The sequence below is a fragment of the Heptranchias perlo genome, chromosome 29 (assembly GCF_035084215.1).
Source record: "Heptranchias perlo isolate sHepPer1 chromosome 29, sHepPer1.hap1, whole genome shotgun sequence".
In the NCBI taxonomy this organism is placed as follows: domain Eukaryota; kingdom Metazoa; phylum Chordata; class Chondrichthyes; order Hexanchiformes; family Hexanchidae; genus Heptranchias; species Heptranchias perlo.
In genome coordinates this window covers 18,967,951-18,990,626 of record NC_090353.1, presented here as the reverse complement: position 1 = coordinate 18,990,626, position 22,676 = coordinate 18,967,951, and the positions used below count along the sequence as shown (strand labels likewise).

The window sequence follows — 22,676 nt, the reverse complement described above, 5'->3', positions numbered from 1 at the left end:
GAGCAAGACCTTCCCCGTGCACAAAAAAAAGTCTGATTCCCTCCCCCATAAACAAAACAGCAACATTATTCAAGACTCCCCCCAATACCCCCATTTATCTCTCTCTCTCTCTCTCTCTCTATTCCTCCCCCCTCTGTTAGTTAACAGGATATTTTCAGAAAGATTCCGTTATCTTCAAGAATATAACTTTCTCTTCAAAAGAAGTTTGCTCCATTAACACGGGCAGCAGAAACTGAGCCCACCAAACAGCATGGTGAAATGGAAAAGAAGGCTTCATCTCTTCAAAATTGCTGGGCCCGGTGAACTCAAAGGCTGCTCCTTTACTAGTGAAAATCGGGGAGCAACCTTTTCCAGTGCTCCTAGCCCATGAACTTTAAACAGCTTGAAGGTGCTGAAGCGGGCTTCTGTGCAAAAGTGGATCATTGTTTGCCTCGGACACACAGCAATATGCACCAGGCTGGATGTAGATGTTTAGCAGTACTGGAGAGGGGGATGGATGTTGGCAGTAAGGAATTTAGTAGCACAGAAGAGCCCTAGGCTCTGGCAATATTAAGAGTGGGATTATCCAGGGGTTGGGCAGAACTCAAATGGAGGTCCTGGAGTTTGACAGCGCCACCCATAAGGGCTAATTTTGGTGGGAAAAAAGGTTTCACACAGCTGCATTAGAATGCCTTCAATGTGAACGTATAAATAAAGCAAAGCTGTGTGTAATTAGTCTTTGCAAAACATTTACCTGGAAAGTTTTCAGAATTCAATTCGGTTTTGTTTTATTTGGAAAGAAAAGCTTAAATCATTTCACGACACTAGAAAAGACGGAGAAAAATAAATAAAATTCTATTAATCATTATTTCCAAATTTTAAGTATCCGTCTATAAGGAGCAAGTGATTTTGAACTCTAATAAAATAAAGCATAGGTGGCGATAAAGTCAGTGTGTGTGTGTGTGTGTGTGTGTGTGTGTGTGTGTGTGTTCCATTACCCACCACAGCTTGGGAAATAAATTATGTGAACAATTCTTCCTTCCAAATTTTCATCATTAAAAAATTAGCACAGGTCATCGAATCAGCCCCTTTTGTGAGTTTCTGTCTCCTCACCATTTCTGGGTCTTTATGCTGAATATTTTCTCTGCGTTCAGCATCATCAGCCACTCCCATAAGTAGATCTCAGATCTCACACCCCCCGCTGACGCAGAGGGTGCCTTAACCTGCCCAATAGCTTGGTAAATGTAGTGAGGCTCTGGGGTCAGACAGAGAACCCTGGTCTCTCTGGTCACCATAACAGGCTCATGTGCTGCCTCCTTGTCTTCGGTAGGTGGGTGAACACTAACAGAATACGCCTTGGGCTACAAACCACTAGACAGATTTATTCAATAGTAAAGCAAGTAAATGAACAATACCCAGTGCAAACAGTATGTTACAAACTTTCCTAATCTCTTCAGCATCAATAGCAAAGGCACCTTTTTTGCACGAACTCCCTACATTAAACTGACCCTTGAAACAAAGTTTCTTTACTTCTTTCATGGCTGCACGCTACCACAAAGTCCCTGACATTACCCACATCCCTGCTGGCTTCAGACTGACTGATGTCTTTGGGTTATACGGTCCAAAATATAGCCTTAAATTCCTTTGAAGATATCCCAGAACAATGGGGCCATTAAAAAGTGTAGCTAGACCAGATGGTCAGCTATTTCCAGCATTGAAAAGGGTGTTTGCCCACACAAATTCAGCTGTCAATCAAACTTGTACTGTAAACAGCCCCACAGAATGCTTGTAATGAAATTGTTTGCTTTGACCCTTTCATCTACAAAACAGGTCCCCAACCAGGTACAGTGTTATCAACCAGTCGGAGATGTGTATCCTGCAAAATCTACAAAAAAAAAGCTAGCTGTAGCCAACTGGTACCCTGTACACTTGGACCATCAAGAAAGAATCCAATACTCCACTGTAGCCAAAAGTGCTTGGCCATGCTACCAAGGTCGACTGCAAGGGGAAAGTCACATCTGACGGGGGTGCGGCATGTGTGGGTAACAGTCTCCTCCAATGATACCGCTGCCTGGCTCATGTGTGAGATCGCCTACATTGCTGAGACCAGTGCCTTCACGTATGTTCCGTGCTCAAGCAAGTAAACTTTGTTTCCCTAGAGAAGTGGGGGAAGACATGAGATACAGATGAGATGGAAGTAAAAATCAATTTAACTTGAACAATTAGCATAGGGCAGAAGTTTACAAGCACAAAATTCACACGCCTCGAGCAAGATTAGAAAACCCATTTTGCCCTCACAGGACAGTGAATGTGTGGAACAAACTCTCAAAGAAAGTCATTGATTTGGGGTCAGTTAGCACCTTTACCTAATGAAAAGAGGCAATTGAGGGTTATAGAAATATTAGCATTGCTTCATTTTCTTTTCAGGAAATGGAAGATGAAACATAGTGGCCCTAAAGTAGGCCAACAACCAGTGGTATGGGAGGGACATCCATGTCAGAATAATCTTACATAAGATCAAGATGAACAGAAAGGCCTCTCCTCGCTCTGGACTTTCTCATGTTGACACTACAAGGGCAAAATGCAGTACAGACTGCTGGCCAGGCTAGTTTGATGTATTTTTTTAAAATCTGGCCACAATGATGCAAAAGTGTGAGCAAACAGCTAGACTTTATAAGTTTGAAAGAGGTCAACATTTCAAAGGACTGTGCAGGAGGATGTAAAAATGGATGGCAAAATGGATGGCAGATGAAGGTCATGTAGAAGATTGTGAAATTATAAGATACATTTTCACGTAAGAACACGAGAACACAAGAAGCAGGAGGAATACGCCATGCGGCTCCTTGCGCCTGCTCCGCCATTCAATCAGATTATGGCCAATCTTCGACCTCAATTCCACTTTCCCGCCCGATCCCCATAGCCCTTGATTCCCCTAGAAGGAACAAGGAGAGGATATGCATCTTAAATGGTCAGATTTAGCAAGTAGCAAACAGATACACGTTAAAAGATAGCAGCACAAGTAGATAAGGCCACAAAAAGGCAAAAGGAGCCTTAGAGGCCTCAACTACAAAAGCAGGGAGGTAATGTTGAACTTGCACAAGACTTCAGTAAGGCTGCAGCTGGAGTAACGTGTTCAGTTTTGGGTAGCCCATTATAGGAAAGATATAAAAGAAATGGAAAAAGTGCAGCTTAGATTTACTAAGCGGTTATCAGATGAGGGGGGTTACAATTATGTAGAGAGACTTGAGAAGTGAAAAAAAAGCCTCAACTATAGCTTAGAAGATTAAAGGATAATTTAATAGTGACCTTCAAGATTATGAGTAGTTAAAATAGGGCAAGTTGTGATAGATTGTTTCCACTTCTCAGTGAGACAATACGGAGAGGCCGGCCACAAATTTAAGGGGAACACACACGTAAAAAATTAAAGGGGAAGTTAGAAAAAAAGTGTCTATGCACAGGCAGGTTAGATTGTGGAATCCTCTGCCACAAACTGTTGCTGCTGAGTCCATAAATTATTTTTTTTTTAAAAAAGAAATTAGATAGTTGCTTGAATTAGAAGAATTTAAAAGGATATGGGGAACGAACAGAAGAGCAGGGTTAGACCAGGTGGCTCGTGAATAAAAACCTCAGTGCAGATTTGATGGGCTAAATGGCTTGTTTCTGTTGTGTTACATTCTATGATTCTATCAGGCATTATGGGGTAGGAAAACTAATAAAGTTACAAACTCTAGCAGATCAGAAGGACATAAATACTTTCTATCGGGCAAATCAAGAGTGTTTGTGGCCCAATATCATTCATGTTGGCCCTACTCAAAACAGCATTAGTCACCTTGCTTACCATGGAACCACAGAAGGACGCCATTCGGCCCACTGCTATGCCAGCTCTTTGTGAGAGCAATCCAAAACTAATTCCTTTGCCCTGCTCTGTCGCCATCGGTCGCATATCTTCCTCTGCTTCAAATATTTATCCAATTTTTCCTTAAAAGATGAAATGGTCTCTTATCACTGCCAACCACTCATACTCTGGGAATGAGATGAGCATTTCAAAGATCTACTGGACCACCTTCTAATATGATATGATGGCCGAGATTTCACAAGTCGAGCAGTCCCCTATTCATTATGATGTCTGATCCTCTCAGGCAGGAGATCTGCAAAGCTATCAATTCAATGAACAACAGTAAAACACCTGAACCAGCTAGAATAGCAGATTTTTTTATTACAGGTATGTAGCACCAATTGACTGACTGTCATCTTTATCCTAAAATATCTGGAAACAAGAAAATCGTCCCACAACTTAAGGATGCCAAGATTACAATATACAAGAGAAAAAGGCACAAGTGTGACTGTGATAAATACTGTACCACACTATTCCACCACTCAACTGCTAGTCAAATACTCACAAAAATACTTTTTAATCACCCACTAGTCAAAATCATTGAGTCTTAAGACAAGAGCTGGTCAATGCGGACTCTAGTCACAGAAAAGCACAAGCGACATGATATTTGTTGTGTGTCAAATGCAAGAGAAGAGTAGAGAGCAACATGTGGACTTCTACTTGGTTTTAACTGACCTCACATCATCATCTGAAAGAATGAGTTGTCCATGCTTATAGAAGCTGTTGCGAAAGTTCAGCTACCTAAATACTTCTGATAATATCATACAAGTGCAGGGGAACAAAAAACAAACTTCCACTTACATAGTGCCTTTCACGTCCTCAGGATGTCCCAAAGTGCTTCACAGCCAATGAATTACTTTTATTTTGACAACAGCCAATTGTGCCCAGCAAGGTCTCACAAACAGCAATGAGATAACGACCAGTTAATTTGTTGTTGGTGGTCTTGGTTGAAAGATACATGCTCTTCTTTAAATAGTGCTATGGGATCTTTTACATCCACCCGAAGAAGACAGGGCCCTAATTTAACATCTCATCTGAAAGACGGCACCTCTGACAATACAGCACTCCCTCAGTATTGCATTGTCAATCTAGATGATGTGCTCAAATCCCTGCAGTGGGGCTTGAACCCATGCCCTTCACTCAGAGGTGAGAATGCTACAAATGGACCATTATGACAGAGAGAAATATCCAAAACCATTAGCATCTACAATCATGTCAAGCAATGCTGCAGTCAGGTACCAATTTTTTTTCAGAATATTCTAGACAAGGCCACCAGAGAATTAATGGAAAGGGTGCATATACATTTCTACAAAAGACAATTATTCTATCTGGCAAGATGGGAGACTAGAGCAATGGAAGTACTCACCAGTGAGCGTTTGTATGCTCATGACTGTTCACTGGTAACTCAGTCTGAAACTGTAGTTTAGAAGAAAAAGTCAAGGCTTAAATTTCAGATTTACAGATACATACCCGTGGCATTTGGTGTTCTCGCACAGGGAGTCTCAGATTATTCAGCAGGGTAAGGCTCAAATTCAAAGCTATACCTGGAAACAGTTTTGTGCCTTAGGTTTAGGATGTGTCAGCACATTAATGATTCTGGATTGGTCGACGTCACATTCTGCTGCCATTAACTGACTAATCAGGGGGAATCGAGAGAGCAGGAGTCACAGGAGAACCACTAGAGACTAAAGATCAGAAAAATGAAGCACAGATAGTGGGGGAGGTAAAGTGAAACAATAATCCAATAGAAAAAGAATGCAATTACCAGTTGGAAAAAAATTATAGTACAACTTATGTGCCTTCCCTCCCAACCTCTCATCTGTCACGGCATTCCCATTCCCCCATTTTATGACCATCCCTTCTGTTCTTCCCTCCTTCGCACAACTCTGCACTTAAGAGACACCAGCAACTTGAACGGACTAATCAGGCTGATTTCACTGTAACGTAACAATCTATTATTTATATAAACAACGTTCCATGGCAGAAAGAATGCATCCAATGACCTCACCAGAGATGAGCATGCTTTCCACACATGTACATTTCTGATCTATTATTCAAACCATACTCTTGTAAACAGTCCAAAATTAACATTCGACAAAACGTTTGCTACGCACACAATAGAACAGGAGCAACTCTTGGGGACAGCTTTCACACTTTGCAATTATCACAAGTGACAGGCAGGTTTTGAGTATCATTAGTCAAAGAAACTTCAAATTAATTAATCAAAAGTAATCCAAGAATATTGGGCTACAACATTTCTGAATAAAAGGGACTTTTGTGGTCAGCTCTCTTCTGGAAACATGGTGAACGAGAGGAGCAAGAGGTTCATTTAATTATGTTATCCTTGGAAAACACAAATCACAAACTCTTGGAAATCAGACAAGTATGTCAAAAAACATGTTGTGTTTAATCATGTCACCCTCAAACACGAGATCCTGTAGTTGCTTGTCTCCAAGTGTAGACACAATCTTGATTAACACAGTCTGGATCATGTCATCACTGAATTGTTCTCTTAAATTCGTCAAAAAAAGTGAAATACACTAATTTTTAAAATTATTGTCTATTATTATATGCACTGACTGTGGTGGAGGTGTCATAAGTAACAACAGGAGTGACAGGGCACAGAAGCATACAGTGCCCTGTGATATCCAAAGTCTTCAAAGTATCACAACTGTAGGGTCACCAGTATTTTATTCTTCCAGAAGCAGATTCCTCAGAATCGCACTTCATATATCTCAGTGACAATGATTAAAAGACATTTTAATGTTTGACTGTACATTTTCTCAATAAAAGCTTCTTGTTTAATCATACCAGTATTAATTAGTGGGCTTTCAATACCCACGCACCACATCAAGAAGGGATGTCCTTATAGAACCCGGTCTTGATAAATACAAATCTGAATCTGGCAAGACAATATAACTCTCAAATTTCGAAGTGCTATAGTTGGAAGTGATACAATGGCATATTGGAATTGGGTATGGTAGCCTAGAGGTTATGCTACTGGATTAGCAAGTCAGAGTCTCATGAGTTCAAATCCCACCATAGCAAAGTGAGAGACTGAATTTAATAAATCTGGTAATTTGTGGGTTAACACCAGAAAAAAAAACATGAAAGCAGCCAGACTGTCATAAAAACCCAACTTACCTCACTAATATGCTCTTCAGGGAAATGAGTGTATCACCCCAAATTCAACCATTCCATGCATACCCAAAGCAGCCCCTCTGCATGACCCATCATCACTGCAGGTCCACATGCTGAACAGTTTATACGACAACTAAGTTTCACCACAATGTGTCCCCTCCCTCCCTGCTGTGTGCATATTCTCTCAATGGACTTCAGTGTGAGATCTCAGAGATTCAAGACAACGGTTACCCATTTGGCTTCATTTTTGAGGCAAACTACAATCAGATAGTGGTGGATTCCTGTTACAACAACAATTATACACGGCTTAAAAGGCAAAGCTGAGGCAAATAGGGATCAATTTTGAGTCAGAAAGTGTTTTGTAAATAGTATTTAAGTGATGTCATGCAATCTTGCCCAATGACTCAGTGAATAAATGCACTGAGCCCTTGAAACCAGTAAGGACCTGGGTTCAGTAATAGATATGTGCCGAGTTAGTTGACCTGGGCCTCAGCATAACCCTAACTGATCGTATCTTTATTAAAGTAATGTTGCACAATACAGAAAAGGGCACCTTTGTTATATTGAGGTATCAGTCGAATTTGTTCATCTGTTTCCCCCCGCTTTGAATTTTCTATTCATAGCCCACTTCCTGGCAGTTTGTGACTTATGATGTTGTACGCTTCCATCGGCAACAGTACCTCACACAAATAAATGCCCATTCTTTATCAGTGAATCTAGGCAGCAAGTGTCGGTGGGCTATTCGACCACGAGTGTCATCCCTGCTGAATCCAATCCTATCCTCACCTAATATCCACATTCAGCAGCGATCACTGGAGAACAGGGACTGAAATCTCGTCGGATTTTTCGCTTTGAGGTCTGGCACGTCAGGGCTAATCGTAGTGCTACACTGCCAACCTCATAGAGATTGACTAAGCTAGCAGAGGCCACAAATCAAATTTGGGACCTACCTGGTCGATGTGCCTATATCATGCCACAAGGTGCAGAACCACCAAGCTATAATGCACATTCTAGTCACAGGGTAAAAGAAAACCCCGAATGGAAGCTAAAACCACAAAAAAAAACTGTTCCCAACCGCTACAGTTTATGGGTCCAATGTCGCACCTTTCACCTGTTCAATGTGACTAAAATCAACAGAAATTGAGGTAGCGTCCGATTAGTGGATGTGCACACTGATCTATTCACATTACAGCTGACAGCAACGACTTTTTCTAAAATGTCATATACACTTATTTAAAAAAAATAGCAGTTCCCTACAAAATAACCGAAAGCAGACTACTCAAGAAAAATCTCTTACCTCAGAAAAAAAACCAAAACCGACACGCGAAAAATACTGAAACAACCTCTCACAAATCCAGCGGTAAATGACTAGGCCGCTGCACCCTTGACTGAACTATATATATTTAGGGAGTCTAACAAATTTCAGGTCCGCTGTAGATATTCTCTCGGGTATGTGTCAGCGGTCTCTCCCATAAGTGGGCCCATGTCCCTCACAATCGGGAGCTTATGTTTGCTACTGACTACCTAAATGTGTGACAGTGTAACACAGGGTATGTAACAATGATATTCCCTTGGTAAATGAATCGGATATCGTGATCCTCCCATGTGCATTTCTCCAATCTTATTAAAAATTGATTAACATTTTAGTGAGACGAGGCCAAATACGAATCATGAAGTTGCTTTATTTTACAACATGTATTTACATGGCATCTTTAATATAGGAAAATGTCCCAAGGCGTTTCTCAATTGTAATCAGACAAAAATTGATACCGAGCCAAAGAAGGAGATATTAGGAGAGGAGACTAAAACTTGGTCAATGAAGTAGGTTTCAAGGAGGGCCTTAAAGGGAGAAGAGAAAGATGGAGAAGTTTAGGGAGGGACTTCCAGAGCTTAGGGCCTAGATAGCTGAAGGCACAGCTGCCAATGGTGGAGTGAAAGCTATGGGAGATGCACAGGAGTCCAGAGTTGGAGGAATGCAGAGTTCTCGGAGGGTTGTAGGAAGTTACAGAGATAGGGAGGAGCAAGGCCATGAAGAAATTTGAACACAAGGATGGGAATTTTAAATTTGAGGCTTTGGTGGACCGGGATCCAATGTAGGTCAGCAAGCACAGCAAGTAAATCTCTACTTATTTCACCTGAACTTCAGTCATTCCTTAGTAATAAAGAATATAATAATAATACACCACACTGCCCCAGTTAGGTGTCCAAGGTAGACTTTCTTCGGGTCAGTCCCGTCACTGAAAGCTTACTGTGGGGCCTTGAGGCCGACTGGCCTAAGTCTTGGAGCCTCTCTCAGCAAATCTTACCAACTGACCTTGAATATGTGTTTCGCTCTTTTGTTGCTTCTAAGCACAGAAATTTGAGCACTACTCAGATGTGTGGGCTCAGAAGCAACTAAAGTGTTAAACACATATTCAAGGCCATCCCACTTCGTTCCTGTCCAAGGATTGCTCAGTAGGGCTGTCACTTATCCAGCTACCCCCTGGAGGACCAGCCATGTTTTGTATGCATGTATTTGGTATCTCCCAACATTTTGTGTAAAAGCCCATTGGAAGTGTCTGAAACAAGGTCACGACCCCCCCCCCCACACCCCAACATACACATTGTAACTATTATTCTTAAGGATTTGGGACAATGATTGGCTCGACTGGCTTGACCACACAATTCACCCCCCCCCCCCAAAACACTAATTTCATGGTAGATTTTAACCTACTGCGAACTCGCTTTAGCTTAAACACAACACTTCAATATAAAAAGTGTTCCCAAATTCTTCAATGGTAAAATGGTTGAAAATCCTAAAATGCGACAAGAGTCTAACCAATTCAGCAATACTGAAAACAGTTTGCTAGAAATCCATGCACTGTGGCAGAACTCAGTTCTGATTAAAATATTGATGTAGGTGTAACATTTTATTTAATAAAGGGGGAAAAAGAGGGAGCAGGGGAGAAGAGAATTTTAAACAACCTTATAAAAAGGAATATATGAGTTTCCTAGCCTCAAAAAAGTCTTAAGAATCCTAACCCCTCCCTGGCATAACTCCTAGAAGTACCAACATAATCAATCCTACAGCTTTAAAGCACACATACCTACTAAAACAAACCAAAAATTCAAAAGGATCCTACAACATAGGATTCTATAGTGAAGTATGCAAACTATAATCAGAATCCACCATTTCTTGTACAGATAATCCAATGTTTTAAAATATATTTTGTAAATCTAAAGTTATTATTCCATCATAAGTCAAATGCCAAATCTTTACCTAGCTGTAATCCAAGTCTGTATATCCAATGCTAAATCTATCCATTATCTTTAGAAACTAATACTATACATACCCAATCATGACAAATTTACATTACAACTTTGGAAGTTGGGGGCATGATTCCCTGGGCTTTCTATAAGTTTACAGCACAGTACTGATCAAGCTAAATCAAGACAAAAAGATGTACATCATCTGAAGGTGGACTTACATTTATATAGCACTTTTCACTACCTCAGAACATTCCAAAGACCAATGAAGTATTTTTGAAGTGTAGTCATTGTTGTAATGTTGGAAAACATGGCAACCAATTGCCACACAGCAAGCTCCCACAAACAGCAATGGAATAAATAGCCAGATCATCTGTTTTAATAATGTGGGTTGAGGGAAAAATCATTTTTAGCGATGCCAACTAGAAGAGTATATGTGGACATTGGGTGACCATAGGATCAGGCTTAGCCATCCCAAGTTGTCAGTCATTGCCCTTGCTCAAATGTTAAGAATCACCACTTGATGAGGTACCAAGAGGTTCCCACCCATTGTAGAATCATATCCCAGCATAAGTCACCAACTTCAAGAAAGGAAGGGTGAGAAAAGAAAACTGAAGCTTTAAAAAAATCCAAACAACCTAAGATTCTTTTTAAATTAGTACAGAAATCTAGTTGAAAGTAGCGAGAGAAAAGTGAATTATCCATATTTCAAGTTCATTATCAAAGGCATTAAACAACACAATGTTAAGATGTAAAGACCATGTCATGGTTAATGCAAGTATCTCCATGAGCAAAATTGACCAGACAACACAAGAACAACAAAGTCACAAGCTGGTTACGGTTAACGTCACCAATAAAAATATGCTTCATATCTCACCATTGCCCAGTAAAATATTGTATTTGTCATAACTGGAACTCATTTTCAGCTCTGGAAAAATATGTATTTAATGAATGTAAGAAAATCAGAGGAACAGCTTGGCAATGTTCTGCCTGTAGTTAGGTTTTTTGTTATAAATATTTTCATGGACAGTCCTCCAAATGAGGTGGAAAACTATATTCCTTTGATGTAAATTCAAATATGCTTTGCCATGTAAAATTAGTATCAGCAACTGGCGATTTGTTTGCTCAGTACTGAAAGGAATTTAAAATGTCACAGCAATCCATTTACCAGCAACCTCAGTTGTTAGTCATTGTACTATATTGCAAAAATCTTAAAAATGATTACACACTGGCTTACAAATTGAAATCAAAAGGTATCCATGTAATCACTTGTTATTTTTATAATTAGAATATTCTTTCAACAACTACATTAAAGTTTGGCTCAGAAAGAAAATATATTTTATAAAAATCTCAATGGATTCTGAGACTGTCAACTTGTTGAATACCAATTTGGGGGTGGGGGGGGTTATCAAACTTTAATCTTGAAAGATTCTTTAGTAATGTGGAAAACACTGAGAATCCTTGTGCTACCTATTTGCACTATACTTTCAATACTTCAAGATGTGACTCAATAGACTTCACTAAATAGCTGATAGTAAAATGGATTACTAATTAATTATGTTAACATCCTAAAGAGTGTGCTGGACTGCTGCTAGAGAGTTTGCTGGAAGCCTTCTACATGAAGATTTTTTTTAAAAAATGGTTACTGCCATTTTAAGTTTATTACTGCATTTCTCCTTACACAAAACCTCAGTCTTTTTCTAAACTCCTAAATCTCTAAATCTTATCCTTAATCTCAATACTAAAGTAGAACCCTTAAAAGCTAACTCTTCCCTTATTAAACGCTTAACCTTCAACCCTCAAACACGTAATCTAATTCAGAAACTCATCCCGGGCTCCAGAGATTATAGTCGGCCTTCCTTAAAGATGTACAGTAGTTAGCCTTTTCCAATCATGTACCTGTCAACTAAACCCAAATATATATATTATATATATAGACCTCTCGGTGATTTAGATACGGGGCCGTCAGCATTTACTTTACTGCATTAAGTGCTTTTTTAAAAAAAAAATTAGAAAATAAAACTTTCCAAACAAGATCGAGGATGAATTTAAGAAATTCCAGCAGTGAGGACCGTGCACTTTCACGCTGCCGTACGCGTCGCTACGGTTCTGCAGGAGGCCCAAGGGATCTGGAACTAAAATGCATGTGTGAGGCAGCGGGAGTGAAGGGTGAAGCGAGCCTGCAGCCCGGTCTGCGGTGACTCTACCTGATTGTCCATGGCGTTGCCGTCGCGCCGCTGCCTCTCCCTCAGCCTCTTCCCCAATTCACACTCGCATTGTATCGACTCGACTTCTCCCACAACGGAAGCGCCGCCGATTTGTTACACTGACACTCGACAACGTTCCAAAACAGAACGTCCTTCCCACCAATCGAGCGAGGGCGGGGCGGGGCCGGCGCCGCGGCGTTGAGCCAATCGGCGCGGCGCGAGGGCGGGGACTTCCTGCCGCGGCGCCCGCCCCCCCCCCCACCTCCCGGCCCATTGTGCCGGTGATTGACAGCTGGGCTGACCACTGCCGGGAGAGACAAAAGGTCCCCGCCAGCCGCCCAATCAGCGGGGGCTGAGGGGGCGGGACCGACGGCCGACGTCACGCAGCCGGCTGCTTCCTTGACGCGGAAGTGTGTGGATTGGCGGCGCTGATTCACATGAGTCGGGCTCACGGTCCTCCATATGCTGCCGGGCAGCGGGCAGCTCCACCCGGGGGCGGAACAACTCCTGGGAAGGGTGGTCTTTTCTTCACCTGACCCTCACCCTGAGGCATTGGGTCAAGTCTTCCATTCCTAATCACCTCTTGCCTACCGCCCGTCACCCACCTCGCCCTCTCATTGTGTTTTATTTCAAGCTCTCTGAGTTTGTTGATAAAAATAATCCTCATCGGATTAAGATTACCCGCACTTCACTGTCAGATTTACCGGATTGCGGTCTTTAGTGACCGTAAAACTTTAAATTCTGCGTGAGATGCGCGCCAAATTGGTACGATTGCCCATGAAAAGCACATTGAAGACGATCGCAGTCTTAAGACTCAAAAGATGGGTGAAAAATTTGAGTAAAAATCTCGCCATCTCCAGGCTTCTTTGTACCGACACGTTCTCCGACTGACCTGACAGGGTCTGGCAGCGCAGTTAAATACAAGAAGGATATCAGCAAACGGTCGCAAGAGTCCTCACCATGTTTTTGGCTCTGATTATAATTCTGAAGTGTCGTTTGGAAGAAAGAAAATCCTTACTTCTGAGCTTGTGTTGGTGTTGCTTCTGACAAAAATTGCATTCTTGACCAAGATGTAGCATGGAGATGGCTTCTTTAATCCTATCATTAAGGGATTACGAACCAGCTCGCAGTAAAGAAAATGGCCTAGTTTATTTTGATACTGAAGTTGCGATCAGTTACTTCTCTGATCCAGATGTCAGAGGGAGGGGGGGAAAAGCCAATCAATTTAAATACAAACATCTAATGAGATTAGTTCAAATACATATTTGATTGGCAGATTTTTTGGAGTTTACAGATATTTAAATCTACGTGGTCCTGTTCATTTTTTGTGAAGTATTTCTCAGCCTGTCTGGTTCAAAGAGTCGTCTATCTGATGCTTGGTCAGACTGATGGTCAAGTTACACAGCTTCTATGTACAGTCGAAAAATAATTGCCATATAAGAGTACTATGTATTCTACAGTTTATCTCAGTAGTATCATATGATGCAGCACAGAAGGAGACCATTCAGCCCATCATGTCTGTGTCGGCTCTTTGAAAGAGCTATCCAACTAGTCCCACTCCCCTGCTCTTTCCCCATAGCCCTTTAATTTTTTTTCCCTTCCAGTATTTATCCAACTCCCTTTTGAAAGTTATTATTGAATCTGCTTCCATTACCCTTTAAGGCAGTGCATTCCAGATCATAACAACTCGCTGCGTTAAAAAAATGTTTCCTCGTCGCCTCTGGTTCTTTTGCCAATCACCTTAAATCTGTGTCCTCCGGATACCGACCCTTCGGCCACTGGAAACAGTTTCTCCTTCTTTACTCTATCAAAACCGTTCATGATTTTGAACACCTCTATCAAATCTCTTCTGCTCCAAGGAGAACAACCCCAGCTTCTCAAGTCTAGGAACATAGGAACAGGAGTAGGCCATTCAGCCCCTCATGCCTGCTCCGCCATTTGATAAGATCATGGCTGATCTGTGATCTAACTCCATATACCCGCCTTTGGCCCATATCCCTTAATACCTTTGCGCACCAAAAAGCTATCTATCTCAGATTTAAATTTAGCAATTGAGCTAGTATCAATTGCCATTTGCGGATGAGAGTTCCAAACTTCGACCACCCTTTGTGTGTAGAAATGTTTTCTAATCTCGTTCCTGAAAGGTCTGGCTCTAATTTTTAGACTGTGCCCCTACTCCTAGAATCCCCCAACCAGCGGAAATAGTTTCTCTCTATCCACCCTACCCGTTCCCCTTAATATCTTATAAACATCGATCAGATCACCCCTTAACCTTCGAAACTCCAGAGAATACAACCCCAATTTGTGTAATCTCTCCTCATAACTTAACCCTTGAAGTCCGGGTATCATTCTAGTAAACCTACGCTGCACTCCCTCCAAAGCTAATATGTCCTTCCGAAGGTGCGGTGCTCAGAACTGCTCACAGTACTCTAGGTGCGGTCTAACCAGGGTTTTGTATAGCTGCAGCATAACTTCTGCCCCCTTGTACTCTAGATATAAAGGCCAGCATTCTATTAGCCTTATTGATTATTTTCTGCACCTGTTCATGACACTTCAATGATCCATGTACCTGAACCCCTAGGTCCCTTTGGACATCCACTGTTTTTAACTTTTTACCATTTAAAAAATACCCTGTTCTATCCTTTTTTGATCCAAAGTGGATGACCTCACATTTGTCTACATTGAATTCCATTTGCCACAGTTTTGCCCATTCACCTAATCTATCAATATCGCTTTGTAATTTTATGTTTTCATCTACACTGCTTACAATGCCACCAATCTTTGTGTCATCGGCAAAATTAGATATGAGACTTTCTATGCCTTCATCTAAGTCGTTAATAAATATTGTGAATAATTGAGGCCCCAAGACAGATCCCTGCGGGACTCCACTAGTCACATCCTGCCAATGTGAGTACCTACCCATTATCCCTAATCTCTGTCGCCTTTTGCTCAGCCAACTTCCTAACCAAGTCCGTACTTTTCCCTTGATTCCATGGGCTTCTATCCTAGCTAACAGTTTCTTATGTGGGACCTTATCAATTACCTTCTGGAAGTCCATATAATAACATCCATTGACATTCCCCTGACCACTACTTTAGTCACCTCTTCAAAAAATTCAATCAGGTTTGTCAGGCATGACCTACCTTTCACAAATCCATGCTGGCTCTCCCTGATTTACTGAAAATTCTCGAGGTGTACAGTCACCCTATCCTTAATTATAGACTCCAGCATTTTCCCCACAACAGATGATAGGCTAATTGGTCTATAATTCCCTGGTTTCCCTCTCTCTCCTTTCTTATAAAGCGGAGTGACATGTGCAGTTTTCCAATCCAGAGGGAGAGTTCCTGAATCTAGAGAACTTTGAAAGATTATAGTTAGGGCATCTGCAATGTGCTCACCTACTTCCTTTAAAATCCTGGGATAGAAACCATCTGGTCCTGGGGATTTGTCACTCTTTAGTGCTATTATTTTCTTCATTACTGTTGCTTTACTTATATTAATTTTTATCGAGTTCCTATCCCCGATTCAATATTAGTTTTCTTGGGATTTCCCGCTTGCTATCCTCTTTTTCGACTGTAAATACTGATGCAAAGTAATCGTTCAACATGTCCGCCATTTCCCTATTGTCAATGACAATATCCCCACTTTCAGTTTTTAAGGGGCCAACACTGCTCCTGACCACCCTGTTTTTCCTAATATAACTATAAAAGTTCTTCGTATTGGTTTTGATATCCCTTGCAAGCTTCTTTTCATACTCCCTTTTTGTAGCTCTTACTATCTGTTTTGTGACCCTTTGTTGATCTTTGTATCTTTCCCATTCGCCAGGATCTGTGACATTTTTTGCCTTTTTGTATGCCCTTTCCTTATGTCTTATACTGTCCCTTACCTCTTTAGTTGTCCATGGCTGTTTTTTTTGGCAAGTAGAGTTCTTGCCCCTCAGGGGTATAAACCGATTCTGTATCATGTTAAATGTTTCTTTAAACATTTCCCACTGATCATCAGTCGTTTTACCCATTAACAGATTTGCCCAGTTTACTGTGGACAGTCTCCGTCGCATCCCATTGAAGTCAGCCTTGCCCAAGTCTAGAATCTTAGCAGCTGACTCACTTTTTTCCCTTTCAAACACTATATTGAACTCGATCATGTTATGATCGCTATTGGATAGATGTTCGTGTACAGTTAAGCCGTTAACTAAATCTGGTTCATTACTCATTACTAAATCTAGTATAGCTTGCCCCCTTGTTGCCTCCAGGACATACTGCTGTAGAAAACTATCCCGAACACACTCAAGAAATTCACTACCTTTCTTACAGTTGCTAGTCTGCTTTTCCCAATCTATGTGAAAGTTAAAGTTCCCCATTAAGACCACTATGCCTTTCTTACACGCTTGTCTAATCTCTGCATTTATACAATCTAGCACTTCAGAGCTGCTGCCAGGGCTCCTATACACAATTCCCACTATAGTCTTAGATCCTTTCCTATTTCTCAATTCAACCCATAAGGTCTCTGTTGGCTGCTTACCTCTCGTTATATCCTCCTTTATCATTGAAGTGATTTCATCTCTAATCATTAAGGATACTTCTCCCCCTCTTCCATTTTCCCTGTCTCTCCTGTAGACCTTATAACCCGGTATATTTAGTTCTCAATCCTGACCATCCTGCAGCCATGTCTCAGTGATAGCTATCATGTCATACCCTCCAATTTGAATTTGAACCTGTAGTTCATTTAATTTATTCCTTATACTCCGTGCATTTGTATAAGTTTCTCCACAGAACTGAAGTCCCTTGTCCCTGGTACCATTCTAGTAAATCTCTTCTGCACCCTCTCTAAGGCCTTTACGTACTTCCTAAAGTATAGTGTTCAGAAATGAACATAATACTCCAGCTGAGGCCCAACCATTGTTTTATAAAGGTTCAGCATAACTTCCTTGCTTTTGTACTCTATGCCTCTATTAATAAAGCCCAGGTTCCCATATCCTTCTCAACTTGTCCTGCCACCTTCAAAGATTTGTGTACATATACCCCCAGGTCTCCCTGTTCCTGCACCCCCTTTAAAATTGTACCATTTAGTTCATATTGCCTCTCCTCATTCTTCCTACCAAAATGTATCATTTTACACTTCTCTGCGTTAAATTTAATTTGCCATGAGTCTGCCCATTTCACCAGTCTGTCTATGGTCCCCCTGAAGTCTGTTACTATCCTCTACATTGTTTACCACATTTCAAAGTTTCGTGTCATCTGCATTCTTTGAAATTATACCCTGTATACCCAAGTCCAGGTCATTAATATATATCAAAAAGAGCAGTGGTCCTAATACCGACCCCTGGGGAACACCACAGTATACTTCCCTCCAGTGTGAAAAACAACTGTTCACCACCAGTGTCTGTTTTCTATCCCTTAGCCAATTTTGTATCCACGCTACCACTGTTTCTTTAATCTCATGGGCTTTAATTTTGCTTACAAGTCTATTATGACTTGGTACTTCATCAAATGCCTTTTGAAAGTCCATATACACAACATCAACCGCATTACCCTCATCAACCCTCTTCGTTACTTCATCAAAGAACTGCGTATTTGTTGCGATTTTATTCTCTACTTGAGATAATTAAGTGTAGCCACTGTAAAACTACAGTGTGCAAATACGTGATAAATCCAAAATAAAGTGGAAGCTTTTCCATTTGATCCCTGGGCACACTAAAAAATTACCAGATATCTGGGCAAGTTAAAGCTCCCTCTAGAACATAGGCTGATCTGAAAGTGAACTGAGACACTCAACCCAAGAAATATCTAGAGTAGAAAAAAACATAAATGATAGGCGAGGTACAATATCACTCACAGACCAAGAAGCAAGTGGACCAGTAGTAGTTCAAAATGTCCCTCAGCACTCAGAAAGATATAGATAGCGAGACAGAGTTAGCCCATTAAAACCTGTCTACCCTGAAGGGTACAGCCGCAGTTTCATGTCCCTCAACCAGTTTTGATTTGTGATGGTAAGACCAAAATCCTATGCTGATAAATATATCATGCCATTGATTCAGGCTCTGTGTCCTTGATGTGGCAGCTGACAGGGCTCATGTGCTGAGCATCTGCTAGCTTAGGACAGTTTTAAATTCCCTATGCTCTTGACAGAATTTTAAAAGTTCATACCACGCTAAATCCTAGACAAAAGTGCTTTGTTTTGTCATAGCAGGTCCAGTGGAGGCGTCCACTACCTGCATCTATGCTGCTACAGTGCACTCTAGAATATGTGGTAGCTCCAAGGACACTTTCAGAGGAAGCCCCCATGACAGAGGCCCTAAGCCAATCTGTGCTTCTTTCCTGGATGCTCAAATTACTGCCTTAGAGGCCTCAAGCACCATATTGGAGAGCTTAAACATACTTGACAACCATGAGGCAGGGTGGACAACCACTAGGCAGGGATTCATCAATCTGGTTGGTACAGTTAGGTCTATTTCCCCCATGATTCATGACCACGCAAGGCAAGTGCCCAGTACTAAGAGCTTGGCAGGAATGCCCTCAGATGATGGTGCTGTCTGTCAAGATATCAGCACATAAGTGCTCGATCACCAGCTCCTTGGATGCGGCAAAATGTAGCAGGCTCAGCTTACACATGCAGTTCTGGTTAGACCACATTTAGATTACTGCGTTTAGTTCTGAAGGATATATTGGCCTTGGAGGGGGTGCAGCAAAGATTCACCAGAACGATTCCGGGGCTAAAAGGATTAAATTATGAGGAAAGGTTTCATAGAATAGGCTTTTATTTCCTTGAATATAGAAGATTAAGAGGTGATCTAATTGAGGTGTTTAAGTTGATCAAAGGAGTTGTTGGGGTAGATAGAGAGAAACTATTTCCCCTGGTGGGGTAGTCGAGAACAAGGAAGTATAGCCTTAAAATTAGAGCTAGGCTGTTCGGGGGTGATGTCATGACACATTTCTTCACACAAAGGGTAATGGAAATCTGGAACTCTCTCCCTAAAAAGCTGTTGAGGCTGGGGGTCAATTGAAAATTTCAAAACTGAAATTGATAGATTTTTGTTAGTCAACAGTTACGGAACCAAGGCGGGTAAATGGAGTTAAGATAAGATCAGCCATGATCTAATTGAATGGCGGAACAGGCTTGAGGGGCTGAATGGCCTACTCCTGTTCCTATGCAGCACCACACAAGGTGCAGCTTCCACCAGGTTCATCTCGGCACTTAGCTGTGATAATATGAGGGGCATCTTGGCCCCAAGAGGCTCATATTAATCAGGAACCAGCCATTCCATCCTGCTACTCAGGTAACATCTAGGAGGAACACTAGATTAGCTTTAACAGTTCCCACTTCACACACTGGCACAGAGGGAAAGCAGGTAAGAAACACTAGGCACATATGCACACTATGAATTTCATTAAAATGATGGTTGTACTAAAGTTGTTCCGCATCAGACATTGTTCTTGGCAAGGATTGGAAGTGGCTTCAATCAGTTAGTATAAATGGGAAATAAAAAAGGAAAATGCTGGAAATACTCAGCAGATCAGACAGCATCTGTGGAGAGAGAAATCAAACCTGTGTGAAGTGATACACTGAGAGAAGGGTCTGTAGACGACTGGATATTTATGATGGGAAAGGGGAGGAGATACAAACAGGATTGTTAATCCAGTGCTCAGATGTGGAAGTCTAATTTTTAGATAAATTAGAATAATAAAGTTATAATAGTAGGATATTTTAATTATCCAAAAATAGATTTGGATAGCAAAAATGTTTGCAGTGAGAAAGGGGAGGGTTTTTTTCTGCAGTGTGTTCAGGACAGTTTTTCAGTCAGTACATTGCTACTCCAACAAGGAAAGAAGTACTCCCTGACCTGGTTCTAGATAATGTAGTGGAGAAGTAGGTGATCAAAAGTAGTGGAACATTTGACATGTGACCACAATATAATTAGGTTCAGTGTAAGAGGAAAAGAAAAGTTGATCACAAATTATAATGTGATAAATGGATACCTTGCTCAGATTAAATGGGAGGAAAAAATGGCCAATAGAACTGTGGATCATCAATGGGAAATATTTAAACAAGGATCGGAAAGAGCATAAATCAAGATACAAATTTCACAGGTACTGCACTAGATATTCCCTGGGGCTCAACGTCAGTTGACCTCATATCCTGTACAATTGGGAGTGCGCTTTTACTGCCCAATATCTAGATAAGCAATAGCGTGACTTAGGGACCAAAATGTAAACCCTTTGGCATACCAGCTACTATAGTCTTACACTGCATGAGTTCTCCTGTCTTTATGGAAGACAGACTGAAAAGCACTCTAGCAAGACGAGGCACAATTGTAAATCAACAAATAGGTTTATTTCACATGAAATATTTAAATATAATTTTTACAGTGGAATGCATCCCTTCCACCATTGTGAGTCAAAACTCACTTTTCAAGCTAGCTGTTCTAAAGTATCTGTCCATTTCTAAGACATCTATGAGTGTCCCATAAGCTCTTGATAGCTCATTAATACTTCAGAAGACCATTGTTAAGACTAATCCCAGATAGCTGGCTTTAATGTTAAGTTAAAAATGCTGATTTGATATATAAGAAATATTATAAATTGACAAAATTCTGCTCAGGCAAGGCCATCAAAACCCAAATGTTATCTAGGCACATAAAGGAGATAAAGGAAGCAAGTTTGTGATGGAAATTGAGGGAATGACATGAATACTAAATAAGTACTATGTCTCATTTTTTGCAGCAGAGATGGATATTGAAATGGTAGAACTACCAGTAATGAATTCTGGGAAAACCTAAAGGGTTAATATTAGTATTCCGGGGAAGCCAAGATCACAAGAAAGTGAGGTTGAGGAAATCACAAATGAGACAACCAACAAGTGACTGATTGACACAGGAACTGCAAATGTCATAAATCTGACAGCAACCCAAGAGACAGTTTGATGGGTCAAAGTTGTTTGTGAAGTTAGCCAAGAGATAAACAAAAGAGCTGGTTTATGGCCCTCTGGCTGTGGCTGATTGATAAGATATACTAAGAGGTGTGAACTGACCAGGAAGGTATGGCTTTCATCAAAAATATTTGAAATTTGACCATCATAGTTACTGATGTATGCTTATCTATTTGATTGATACCTAGGATATATCCCAGATGACAGGGATAACCATTGAAAGGACATTTAATCCCAGAAGGTAGCTTGCTGTAGTGAAATTTAAGATATATAAAAGCCATGCCTTTTCCTTCTCCCCGGGCAGGCAAGTCAGTCAAAATCAGTTGGGTTGGGTGGGTCAGTGAGGTCAAAAGGCAGGAAAGCAGAATGAAGAGATCTGGGGAGAGAAAGAAGGGAAAGACCAGAATCCAAAGATTTTGTAATCCTTTAGAAGGCTAATAAAAATTGTAAAGCACTTAAGAAGCAGGATGAGCACAGATGGCCACTCACTACTAGCTTCCAAGAGGAAGTGAAACAGACGGGACCGCAAAGTCAAACCACTCGAATGCTAACTGTCCATGTAAAACAGGCATGTATGAATTAAATTCTCAATACAAGGAACTGTACTCTCTCAAATCGTACTGAAGTCTGCACACCTATTTTACTTCCATATATAAAAGAGATGTTACCTTTTGAGATTTTTTTGGTTTGAAATGCAGAATTATAGTGGACTCCAAAATGCACCAAATGAAGTGCCAAATATCAAAATTTCCTGGAAGTGCATGTTCCTAGTTTCCCTCAAAACAAATTCCCTGCTTTTGGCGCCCATATTCCCTTCAGAAATGCCTCTATCAGCTACTGAAAAAAACAAAGCAGTTTCACTTTTCTTTCTTGCAATACAAGAGATAGAATATTGGGTATACCTGTAGCTTAACTTATAACATGACTCTGTCCCACTGCACTTTCAGTGCAACTACTTGTTTTCACGTTCTGACAATACCACTGGACTTCAGTTTCACAGAAAAACATGAATGTGATGAATTGTGGAATTAGCTCCCAAAACACCAATCAAATTCTCGGATAAACAGAATTTAACCTATTTAGTTGTCAAAGATCAGTAGCCCAAGTTATAAGCCAACATTCAGGGCGGTTTTTTGAGTTGTCATCTTTTTTTTGGTACTGTGCAAACACTTTTTAAGCTGTTGGTCAGCTTTTGCTAATTTTCTAGATTGGCTTTGTCTGCTGTTCTCCTGCCCAAAACCCGGTAATTTTCCACTTGTTACATTATGTCCTTGTGAGAAATA

At 40.9% G+C, this 22,676-nt stretch overlaps 1 protein-coding gene across 1 annotated transcript in view; it reads right to left on the bottom strand.

Moving 5' to 3' along the window:
- Positions 1 to 12,596, bottom strand: part of mllt1a (MLLT1 super elongation complex subunit a) — a 64,584-nt gene extending 51,988 nt beyond the window's left edge. Inside the window, exon 1 of the mRNA XM_067968227.1 lies at positions 12,469 to 12,596. Coding sequence (XP_067824328.1) covers positions 12,469 to 12,480 — 12 coding nt within the window. The 5' untranslated portion in view covers positions 12,481 to 12,596. The remainder of the gene's footprint in view (positions 1 to 12,468) is intronic.
- Positions 12,597 to 22,676: the final 10,080 nt, after the last annotated feature.